The sequence below is a fragment of the Antennarius striatus genome, chromosome 15 (genome assembly GCF_040054535.1).
Source record: "Antennarius striatus isolate MH-2024 chromosome 15, ASM4005453v1, whole genome shotgun sequence".
Classification (NCBI taxonomy): domain Eukaryota; kingdom Metazoa; phylum Chordata; class Actinopteri; order Lophiiformes; family Antennariidae; genus Antennarius; species Antennarius striatus.
The window spans coordinates 10,247,945-10,260,766 of NC_090790.1; the positions used below are offsets into that span (position 1 = coordinate 10,247,945).

The 12,822-nt window shown below is 37.4% G+C and overlaps 1 protein-coding gene across 4 annotated transcripts in view; it reads right to left on the minus strand.

Annotated features, from left to right (window-relative positions):
• Positions 1-12,566, minus strand: part of sfswap (splicing factor SWAP) — a 44,557-nt gene extending 31,991 nt beyond the window's left edge. For 2 of the 4 annotated variants that reach the window (XM_068334516.1, XM_068334515.1), the window contains exons 1-7: positions 12,211-12,566; positions 10,496-10,659; positions 7,435-7,566; positions 7,105-7,181; positions 2,753-2,978; positions 2,455-2,555; positions 1,699-1,849 (exon numbers count right to left, since the gene is read on the minus strand). In XM_068334516.1, the coding sequence (XP_068190617.1) occupies positions 1,699-1,849; positions 2,455-2,555; positions 2,753-2,978; positions 7,105-7,181; positions 7,435-7,566; positions 10,496-10,659; positions 12,211-12,410 (1,051 nt within the window). In that variant the 5' untranslated portion in view covers positions 12,411-12,566. Of the gene's footprint in view, positions 1-1,698; positions 1,850-2,454; positions 2,556-2,752; positions 2,979-7,104; positions 7,182-7,434; positions 7,567-10,495; positions 10,660-11,121 lie in introns of all 4 variants that reach the window. The other 2 variants (XM_068334517.1, XM_068334518.1) reach the window with 2 other exon arrangements.
• Positions 12,567-12,822: the final 256 nt, after the last annotated feature.

Genomic DNA, 12,822 nt, shown 5'->3' on the forward strand with positions numbered 1-12,822 from the left:
ATCACTGATTAATACATATACAGTATGGCGTTGTTTATGTTGTGTTCCTGACATTTCATAAGAATATTGTATCATATTTGAATGTGATCATAGCATTTCACTGTTCTCAATGCTGTTAATCATATCCATATGATTTTCTGAAGTAGCTCATCATAATACATTTTTTTCTTGGACTGTGATTTACTGCTGCAACTGCAGAAGTAACTGTGACTGTATTTCTTACTAAAAGCAGGGGTTCCAACATCAGTTTTATGTCAAGGACCATTAAGAATATATCTTTTTGACGGTCTCATAGAGAAACTGTATTAAATAATTAAAATGCTGCACTTGTATATTCTTTCTTTGCGTTATTTATGGATAGAATTATTATGTGTAATGCTCATAACTCTCCTGTCCCTTTAAGTCACTCTGAAAAACTCTGAAAACAAGTTTAATTCATAAAAAAAAAACTGTTCTATACCTGTATGTGGGCAAACCAACTAAAAACATTGGGATTAACTAATGCTTTTGTGCTCTATCATGTTTAACAGGAAAACAGAGAAAACAAGGAAGTAGGAGGAGTGAGGAGATTGTATTTCACCACCGCATCCAGAAGAAGTTAAAGATTGGACTTTCTATCTTTCAAACTCAACGCTGACTGAAAAATGCAATAGGACTACTTGAAAGTAGATGGATGGAAAAGTATTTATGGACCAAAATTCTTCAATTAATCATGTGACACAGCTTTGCACCAGGAAATGGGGACAAATCCGTCAACCTGGGTTTCATCTTTTTAGTGTGCACTTTCCCACTGGTAACAGAAGCCAGATGTTAATGGGTGTCAGAGGGACTTTTGACACCCAGTTTGATAGTAGAGTAAGAATGTCTGCTGGAAAAGTGAGTGCATGTATTTATGGTAAGTATCCAAAAGACCTGTAATGTACTTTTGAAAAGAAATCTACAGTACAACTACTAGTTGTGGGTTAACATTTGTATCGATACAATATGCAGAGCGTGTAGAGGCAGTGTTATGCAAAAAGACTTTTTGATTTTGTGTTTCACACCTTTGTTTAACAGCAGAGATAACAGCTTGTACTCCCCATAAAAGAAACTTACTAAATATGCAGTATGTGTAACCCATGTTTACATGTCTTCATGAGGGTTATTTGAAAAGTTGCACAAAGAACACATACAGTTAAGTGTGACCTGAATACAGGTGAGCTTGGAAAGTGAGCTTGATCAGTTACGCTGAGGGTTTTAGGGGGTCAGATGCACACAGGGACATCTATAAACTGACTATTACTCTGTTATAAAGTACTGAAAACGCTGTCACATCAATTATAGATTATGGGCAGCGTTAAAGAGCTGGCTGCTCTATTAGCTGATAAGAAAAGGCAGAAAACTATTAGCTGAAAATTGTCTAAAAAAAAAAGAAGGCTAATGCCTGTTTTCTCTGCTCAAAATTTATCACAGAAAAAAGCAGTTTTAATAATTGCACATGATGGCAGGCCGGCTTTATTATATTTGTGGGATTCTGTCTCCATTTTTGTGGAGTAGTCGACAGATATTACCAACTCCATATGGGGAAAATAAAAGGAAATGGAAACACATTAAACAAAGTAAAGTGGATCACACTCAACATGTGATGAACACTTAGCCTTTATAAATTACATGCATGCTGTTTATTGTTCTCCTAGAATAATAGAAACCTATACTCACGGTCAGTTGTGTATTGGCCCGGTGCGCTGGATGCAGATGAGAAAAGTCCTTCCTCTGGTTTGGCTTCCACTGCGACACTACCATTTCTTTCCTGTTTAGCTTTTCGTACAAGAGCTGCCAGAGGATGGTCTGGGTCCATCACTTTTAGAGGCTGAAAACGAAGAAGACCAGATTGGTAAAGGCAGTCCAACATATCATCCTTCTGGAAAGAGAATATATACATAATTGATGTTATATATCAACCAAACATTACATGGACTATGAAGTCAAAAATTATTAATTGTAATGTGATATTTAATCTCTACTTGCAATCAACACTATGTAGAGATCAGTAATCTTCCCTAGTGTGATAAGACATAATTTGATGGTTAATTCTATAAAACATGAAATATTAATAATTGGTAGGAAGTGTAAGTGACTGAAAAATTGAGTTTTCCTTTTGAAAGGAGACAACTGTTAGACAGCTTGTCCTCAAGGGAGCTTGTTAAGTTTTGTTGAAAACACATGAGCCTCCACGTTACAGACCAATGGCTGTCCTGATGAGGTGAATGAACAGCACAAAAAAAACTGTTACAGTATAAAGACAGGAAAAATGGACATTATACTTATCAGAGAATTAAAGAAAAAAACACAAGAAGAATTTATTGAATGTAAATGGGATTCACGTGTCCAAGCAGTACAAAAACACTACCCAACTGAGCTATTAAGATGAGCAACCCATTGAATAACGTCAACTCTTGGATGCTTTAACAGTACCTTCACCAGCTCCTCCAGACGAGAGCATTTCTTAGGGGCAAACAGACTTGGATGAAGGTAACTGCCATCCCCATCATCATCGGAATCATCGGATTGGGAGTCTATAGCAAGACAGACAAACATTAATGACTGAATATACAGTATGTATGAACAAATGTTTAATTTTTTTATCAATGCGGAATGTTAATTACTAAATCATCATGTTCTGTTCACTTGACATGACATTCTGTATTGATAACAGAACAATTCTTTGTGAGAGGACATAAGATCTTCAGATTGATGGCTTTCAACAACTCACCCTGCGACTTTTCTTGCTGGTTGGCAGAGCTGAGGTTGTACCGACCTTCCTTCATGGCCAGCAGGATGTGTTTGTAGTACGGGTTCAGATAGTGGTCAAAACGAAGAAAGTCAAACTGGGAGTTACCAGCCTGTTTCGCTTTCAGAACTATCTCAAACTGGGCCCCTTGCTGACAGACAAAGTTGGCTGTTCTCTCGATGATGTTGTGGGTCTTGATGGTTGCTGGCTGCAAAAAAAGTGAAGAAATATACATACGTTTAAACTGAAGGTATTTACTACCCATGCTGATTCCACGATAAATTTCCCAGCTTCTGAAAAGCTTCTAATGTGCAAAAACAAAAATATTTCTTGTAATGCATACTCAGGATGTTAAAGTGAGACTAGAGGAAGAGAATCATTAGTATGACAGTTTAGAGTGAGTGAACCTGACCGATGCACAAAACATTAAGATGCAAAGCACCAAGGACACAAGTCATTTTGTCTCGCAAGCATTCTTATGCCAGGCACTCTTATGTTCATCGTGATGACATTAATTCTTGAAATACACATGGGGTGGAATAAGAAATGGTCCATTATTCATTCATTATTGTTCCCCTTGTGTGCTTTCAATGATTTATCCTTGTCATTAGAAGTGCAGCAATCTCCAAAAGAGCATACATATCTCATCAAGATGAAAGCCGTAATAAATACAACCTTTCAAGGCACTGGCCAGCAAGATACCAGGGTCTGATGCTAACAGACCATTACTGTGTTCAAACCTGCCAAGGACTTACTGACAAACAAGGGCCATTCGCACTGTGAATTAAGAACTCATCCATTAGATAAAAAGAGGATGTGTAACCGGCACATAAACAGGGAGTTACGTCAAACATACTGTACTTATAACTGATCAAGACTGTTGCCAAGCGACAAAATAGTGGCATTTATCAGCCTTTTAAAAAAAAAATCATCTCATGTAAGGAATGAACAGGAGAATCTTCTGTGTCTCAACTTCTGGACCTTTTGCCAACTGACTGTGAAGTTCTTTTTATTTTGGTCTGCGAGCTTGATGATCATCATCAACCCATTCGCACATACAGTTTTTTTCTGTTATAATCAATTTTGGCTCTTTTAAAAGGAAAATGTTAATACCATCATCCAAGATAACTAAAACCCTCAAATTACCACTACATTTTACAGTAATACTGTGGTTTACCACCATAAAAATAGAGGAAGTCTGAAAACTTAAGGCAACAGGCAGCTCATGTGGCTTTTCGTGGTGTCTTGTAGCTTAGCAGCAGCAACTATGATGTACTGACAGCTGGCAATCATATATATGGACTCCAGCATGCTGAGAACATAATGAAATTCTGTATTATAAAACAATAATGGCTGATCATCACAAATAATTTCATTTTTACAGACCCTGGACTGTGGACAATTTCTCCTACTGTGATTTTGTTTGCTGCAAAGATAACTGCAGCTATTACCAAGTTACTTCTTCTTTTCCTTTCGGCTTTTCCCTTCAGGGGTCGCCACAGCGAATCAGTTGCCTCCATCTAACCCTGTCTTCTGCATCCTCTTCTCTCACACCAACTACCTTCATGTCCTCTTTCACTACATCCATAAACCTCCTCTTTGGTCTTCCTCTAGGCCTCCTGCCTGGCAGTTCAAAACTCAGCATCCTTCTACCAATATATTCACTATCTCTCTTCTAGACATGTCCAAACCATCTCAGTCTGACTTTATCTCCAAAACCTCTAACATGTGCTGTCCCTCTGATGTACTCATTCCTGATCCTATCCTTCCTGGTCACTCCCAAAGAGAACCTCAGCATCTTCATCTCTGCTACCTCCAGCTCTGTACCAAGTCACTAGCAGTAGCAAACTCTTTAAATTCATGATATGACTATTCTTTAGGTGTTTAGTGAAACTGCTTGAATGAAAAGTGCTGATTTTCTTACCCCTGGGCAATTTCTTTTACTTCTGTCATTGGTTTCAACTTAAAGCAGCTGACATACCTGTGATTTCTATTCTCGATGGGACACCTCTGGACCAGATGAAAGAATGCATACATTTGGGAATCTGCCTAGACAGCACTCTGTCCTTTTACAAACCACACAAATGTGTTAATAGTGAAGAATATTCCTTCATAAAACAGGGAATAAAGTATATCTTCTTGGTTTTTCTATTCACCATGTACACAACTTATTTAAGTTACTCCTCAGATGGCTGTCATCTCTGGATGCTCTGATGACACTGCCATTGTCTGATGTGTGTCACAGAGGAGTGACGGCGCGCGCAGGAAGGTTATCATGAACTTTTTTGATTATTGTGGGCATCACAATATAAAAATAAAATGCCAGCAAAACAAAGAAGATAGTGGCCAAAGGAAACCATCCAACCCTTCATTCAGGTACAGTACTTGATATCAAGTGAGTGAGAAGATACAAGTACCTGGGTGTTCACTTCAACAACAGACTGGATGGGATACTCATTCTCTCACCAGAAAGGTCAGTCAGAATGGACACTGCTGAGGAGAATGAGATGTTTTGGAGTGTGCTGGCCATTGCTAAAAACCTATTATGACTTCTGTCTTGCGGTTTTTTGGTTTTGTTCTTGGTGGTGTGTTGGGAGGGAGAGTGTTAAGAGCACAAATAATTGAAAAAAAAATAGAACAAACGAAAAACTCCAGTAATCAAAAAAGCCAGCTTAGTCTGTGGTTGTCCCCTGGACTCCATCAATGTGGTGGGGGAGTAAGGGGCACTGGCCAAGATGGCAGCCATTAGGAACAACAACTCACACTGTCTGCATGCCCAGGAGTACTTCTACAGCTCCTAACTGCAGTCAGGTTATATGATGCTGCATTGTGGCCTACTGCTACCACTTACTGTACAACTTGTTTACTGTACTTTTACTGCAAGAGCACTTTTATGCTGCAAATTTTAGATTTCTATTCATTCTACTTTTTAATGTATCCTATTTCTATGTGGCTTGAGCTGATGTTAATGTGAACTTGTGAGACCAACGAAGTTTATCTGATCCTAGCACAATATATACTGAATACACAGCCTATTCTAACATTAAAGCTTGTCTTTCTTCTCATGCATAAGAAAATGGCAGCTGGGGAGGTTGTTGAGGGTTGCGGTTGGCTTGTTCCTGAGGGAAGATTGTCTGACAACACCAGAGAGACCAAAGCACCAGCAATGTATTTTTAATTTATCAGTCTATTACTTTTTGCTGGATTTGATCACAAGAGGTTATGTGAATGTGAAGCGCTGCCTGTATATAAACTATGTGCTTCCCTTTTAAAATGTGCTGCAGCAGATATATGCCAACATATTAAAAATGAACACACTTTTTATATAAACCACTGATGGAGAAAAGAGCCTTCTCTGCTGCCTCACACAGAAATTGATGTATGTATGATAATGAATGTCAAATTTGTTTTTACTAAGTCTGAAATGGTAACTTGCTTAACAAATCAGTTATTTTAAAGAATATTTGAAACATTTGAACATTTATGAAATGCCATATGTTTTGAATCAAAAATGTATCAAAGTGTTCTCTGGTTTCAGTTTCTTGAACAATAATATTGATTACTGGTTACTAGGGGAAAAAAAAGCCTGATCATAATGATAGTAGAGAATATGATGTGGATCAGAGAATTCTCTTCTAATTGTCCCACTTTTTTATTTCTTTAACCAAGGATCTTCATTACAGTGTAAAACAAATTTGTTTTGAATTTTGAGGACACAGAAAACAATGACACTGTTGATTATTCAACTGATTATTGGACTTAAACATTTAGATGGCTTGGAATCCACAAGTTGGGCAGCTGTAACACAGTCTGGCTGTGAGTACTTAATAGCTGAGTTTGTTTCTCTCAAACCAAGGGGAAAAAAAAATCAAAAGCAATTAATAATCAAAATACATGGAGAGAAGAAAATCAAAATCTCAAGACAATTTACATTATTGACCTGGATTTTTGGGCTTGGCATGTATAATTAATGATTAAATTGAACAAGTCCGTTTTGTAGCACTTGTAGAAGACTCAAGCTTTTATAAACCAAAAGCGTGATATAATTATCTCAGTATGTACCAAGCAGCAATCAAGATTGATCGATTTCGAACAGGCCTGGCTCATTATGAATGGTTTATTTGGCAGTGATCGGAAGATGACAATAACAGATTGCCTGATAGGGTCTGTTTCCTCACCACAACGGTATCACAGTCAAGCATTCAAAAAATACTTTAAATGTTTAAAGGCTTTTATTTTAGTCTACAGATGTTACTGTTATGGAGTAAATCCACCGGAGTTTTCCTTATATGTCTTCTTTAACAGCAGAAGCCAGCTGGATATTTAACACTCACCAGTTCCACATCAGGAGGGATAGTGAGCCCTGAAGGAGCTACAAATGGTTCTTCACTATCCTCAGGCTCTGCGTCTTCTTTGCATGTGAAGAAATTACAGGATAGAAATGAGAAAGTTAACATTTGTTTGTCATTTGCAACAAAGATAGCATGTACCCCATGGTATATACACTATACACATATAACTGTAATAAATCCGTTATTTAGTTTGTATATTTTCTAATGTTGGTGAACCAAACCAACAATATCAATTAAGAAATTCTGTACTCACCCCAGCATTGAAAAGACATTAGTGAAAATTAGTAGTAGAAAATTAGTAGGAGTCTTCACCTGCTTCTTTTCTGGCATCTTCCTCCTCTGTGGGCTGAGAGGGGTCGTAATAATCTGCACTGTATTTGAAGGCCACAGCATTGTAAGTGCCTTCATCAGCCAGAGCTTCACTCAGACGTTTGTACTCCTCCTCTGTTCAAAACAAAACACACATGCACAATGGAGGAAACTACATTATTGATGATCATTTTTATCATTTTCTATAAATTGACTTCTTAAAATTCGATTCAGCTCTTTATTACAATAACAACACAGGCTGGAAAATCGATTTTGTGAAAATAAGCTTGTTTGAGATTTGATGCCAGTAACTCAATTCAAGTTACATAAAAAGGAAATATCAACAAAAGACTCATGTCATTGTGTCGCATTTATGGTATTGATGTGTTTTATGAGAATTTCAGATGTGAATACCAGAAAAATAGTTCTGCATGGTGTACCTTTAATTGTCTTTAAAAGTGAACAGGTTTAGTCAGACCCTGAAAAATTCCACTTTGCACTGAAATTCAAGGCTAACCTTACATTAAAGGACAAAATTCCCACTAAAACTATCAATATTTCTAACACCTTTCTGCTGTGCCTATAGTGGACAGATGGGTAATAGCCTGAGCGAAAAAGGGGTCAGGTCTACAAATTCAAGGGCAAACCAGCCTAGGGAATGATATTTCTGCAGTAATTGTGTGTGTGTGTGTGTGTGTGTGTGTGTGTGTGTGTGTGTGTGTGTGTGTGTGTGTGTGTGTGTGTGTGTGTGTGTGTGTGTGTGTGCGCGTGCGAGTGTGTGTGCGAGAAAAAATGATAAGGTGACTCATTCAGTCCCATCGGTTTGGACATGAGACACCATATTTCACTTAAGCCTGTGTCTTATTAATTCAACTGCCATCATTGAGACAGTCTTTTTGAAGCGTGCTTTGTCATCAAAACAGCCTGTTTCATCATGGTGTGATTTCCATAGAAAATGGCAGCTCCAGATCTCAGAGTGCAAGCCTAAAATATTTGACCTGGAAAAAAATTATTTTTGTCAAGCTTAGATTAACACTTGGTACCAACGAGATCATTGAAATATTTGACTATTAGTCTGTGGGAACGACTACATATCCTTCATAGATATTTAAATATTGATTTTTTGTGAACTTTACATAACCAAGTAGGTCAGTTGAGAACCAGTTCTCATTCACAATGATGACCTGACATTCATACATCACATCCAGTGTAAGGCACTGGAGGCAAATCGAGTGAAGTGTCCAAGGACACAATGGTGAAAGACTTCCAATAATCTTGATATTATTGAATGACCTACTCTACCATCTAAGTCAGTCACCCAAATATTAAGTACTGACTCAAAGGAGAAGTAATATTTTGACTGCTGGACAATGACAACAAGGGCTGAGATACTGAGAGTTTGATTTAATAATTTAAAGAATTACATGGGGCTTGACAGGGCTGAAATTTTAAATGCAATTTTCGTCAGTTACGTGAAAACTGGAAAATAATTTAGTAGCTCAGAGTACAAAACTATTACAATCAACTGCTAATTACTGATTCATTTTTTAGATTATGCAGCTTGTGTAAAATAAGAAAAACTAAAAAAACATTTTTTAAAAACATAAAGGTATGACAAAATAATGTATCAATTCATATTTGCTATAAAAGTGTACTGGCAACTTATGAACAGGGCGGTGCATAATTTAGTGTGAGTTCATGTGAAAGATGGAGCAGCAGTGATAGTGAAAGCAAGCAGAGTACGGAAAAATGTTAGAAGTCAATCTGGCAGTAAATACACACTGAGCATTTATGAACTCACAATAAATAAGTTAATTAATGCTACAGAGTGGCAACCAAGAAACATGTTGTTCCCTAAGCTCACTTTTGGCTTAAACGTCCCAAAAGTAAGAAAATGAAAATAATCTGTTTGCGAACGATGAGGAAGCGGAGAAGGAAACGGTGTGTCATAAAATGTTCTCATACAAGTAGTGTCTCTCCTACTTTAGGTAGGAAATGATATAATCAAGTTAAAATTTAAGAAGTGTTAAACTACCAAAAGGGAACTGACATACCTTCAGGATTGCAGCAGACTTCAGTCTAATGCATTAATATCATTGTATACAATCAAAAACCTTCTTATGACCTAATTTCCTAATAATGTCCTAATAATGTTAGCAATGTTAAATATATACATAAGTACTGTAATCTCATGTGCACAATGACATTACCTTAACTTTGTGCACTGAGCTGCCAGCAAACCCTTTATAATCAACTACTGTCCATGTAAGTGGTGCAGCCATCAGTCACGAGGGGCCAAGATCTGCCAATAGCAATCGGCTGTAAAACTTCCAACCAGTGCTTATTGATTTTCCAAACTAATTAATCAGTTTGACTCTAAAACCATATAGTAAGTGTAATGAGTCTACAGAAGTAAAAAAATTTTGCAACTTTGCTGTGACACGCTGATGGTTTAGGTGGACTAGAAACTCGGTCACCTCAAGTGAACTCAGTCTAAGTCATGAAAAGATCGGTATCTAACAATAAAAATGAAGTATGTCAGTCAGGCTGTAGAAAAAAAATGTTGTGATATATTAATATCCTAATGTTGGACAAGAAGGAATGTAGTTATCTTACAAATCATTTGTTATCACCAGCTACACAGAGACACAGTGTACTGCAACAATCCAACAAACTTTTTCTTTAAACAGAAATACAGCTGAAATTCTGTCAGACGTTAGTTATTTATAGCATGTTGAATCTCTACCACAAGTATATATAGTCAAAGCATGAATGTAAATAACGAAGTTATCCCAAGTCTTGTTTAAAACATGTGATTTGCAGTTGGTGAAGATTCTGCTTTGGCTCATTAACCTATTGAGTACGTAGGCTTGAGGCTTGAAAGACGGCAACAGACTTTATCAAAGCGCTAACACTTTGCAATCTTTAAGAGCTAAAGATCAAGTTTCATTTCAGACATATAAGCACATACGAACTTCCATGTCATCAAACATAACCCACTAAAGGTAGATTTACATTATAGTATACTTCCAAATAATCTGAAGTGTCAAAACAAGGTTTCCACCTTGTCTTGCTTCCTCTTCAAGCAGGTCGGTGTGCAAAGCCAGGTACCTCTCTTCATCACACAATGCTTCAATCCTGTCCTCTTCCTCTGACAGCTGGTAGGATGTATTCCATGACCCGCTGTCATACTCTGAAAGGTCATGTAAGTGACCACGCCCATCATATCTGTTGGATGATAAGTAGAATTAGAGAAACAGAAGCAGACTGTAAAAATACTTTTATACCTACTTACCAAGGGAGGAGAACCTAAAACCCAAAATCTACAGTGAGAAAAATTCACTACCTCTGCAAGTCTTTAACAAGGAACACGCTACTAAAATACTGCAAGTTGTGGAAAACTTTATAGATACTGACAACATAATAAATCCCTACTTAACTTCTCGGACTATAATGTCAATATTGCTCTAAAGATATCTATCAATATTCTTCTGTTATTACCTCTGCTGGACAATTCTTACAAACCAAAAGACCTACATCAAAAGAAAAAAAAAATGAAGAAAAAAATGAGTAACAAACAAAGCAACTCTCCTCTTACCTTACAGGGTTCAATCCCCCCCTGTAACAATCATCATTCCTTCTACATCTGCAAAGAAAGTTACATTCACACAAACCCGAGTACATAAATACCTATCCGCAAGAACCCAAATGGACGACATTTTCCAGGGTTCGTCCCTCTACGCCACTTCTCTGTTGAAGTTTCTTCATGAAGACAAAGAAATGGTGAGCTGTGGTTGGCATTCGGGGTTTGGCACGACCCCAAAGCCTACCTTGCTGGGAGAAAACTGTGTTATGTGATAAAGACACACATACAAAGGCTGTACAAATAAAAAACCAGTTGGGGCACTGCAGATCATGTGATTCAAAAAATAAATGTATAATTTTAAGGTTGGAATTTTTTATTACATGTTCTGCATGGGGGGCACGATAAAATTTTGCTGCATCCTATTCCAGCAACATTCTACAAGAGGCCTAATTGTAAATTTAACTTTATTTTGCTTGTTAGAAGCATACCTATGTGCAACAATGTGATATTCTGAATCATCTAAACTGCAGTGACTTTAACCTTGGTTAGAATTTTCTCTGGCTTTGGTAATATAACCATAGCATAATAAATCTGTAATATATCTGTTTTGAGCACACTATACATTTTTGTTTATTGGGGGGAAAAAACAGAAAGCATGAAACATATTTTGTGCAATACTTCACCATGACTGCAACTTATAAAGCATTCAAGGAGCCAAAGATTCCAGAGAAAATTCTTCCAACAAAACCAACATACACAAAATGCAAACCCAGCTACTTTTGAAGGTGTGACACCTCAAAATTTAGAATAGAAATCTAGAGAAAATTGTCCTTGTATTCGTTTTGGGAGTACATAGCCCAAACGGTAAAATAAAGCTTCATATGAGTTTTATTCTGTTTGTATCTCTGCTGCCGTGCCTCATAAATCGGCAGCTAGATGAATATTCAGCATCATGACCAAAGCCAGCAAAGACTGGAAAAGGGTTGCATCTTTGTATGTTAATCTGAAAACGTCAGAAACAATTTGCTGACAGCTCAGAATATACAAAAACAGTTAGCAAGCAACAAAATACACATTTCGCATCATTTGAAGGTATTCCCAAGCTTCTGAGAAACCAATTCCAGTGGTCCCTTGAATTTTTAAACAGGCTAGATGGTTAGCATAATGTTTTGGTCTAAGTTTGTTTAACCGACCTATCAATCAAGATGCTCTTGTCCCCCATCCACGGGATAAGATGTTTTCCCTGTTCGTGGTAAAGAGCCTTTTCGTCGTCTGGAAACAGTTTGCAGGCATAGCCGAACACCAAAAGATCGGCGTATTTATCACTATCACTCATATCCTTCTTCACCGGTTTGTTGTTGTGGTCTTTCTTTGCTGCTCCGCGACGATACATCTCCCATATAGTCGTGGAAACAAATTGAGGTGTAAGACAAAGTGGTAATGGGTATACACGGATAGTTTTCTAGAATTAAATAGTTCACAAATGGTCCAAATATTAACTATTATCGGTAACGCTCGGGCCCAAACAAAATCCTACATGCCTTTGGACGCCATATTGGAAAACAAGTAGATTGCGATAAGAATACGGTGAGCACTTTCCACACTTTCCACAGTGTGCTTTTATGATTAAAACAACGAAATGTAAAATCTTGGATGTTACATAAGAACATATAAAAAATATTGAGATAACAGCCTCACAAATGTTTTCATAAGATGTAGTTTGCTAGGCTGACTCTTTCGATTGTGTCGAATCTGCTACTGGTGAACAGCAGCGTTACGCGTGCTGTAGAGCAGTTTGAACAAAA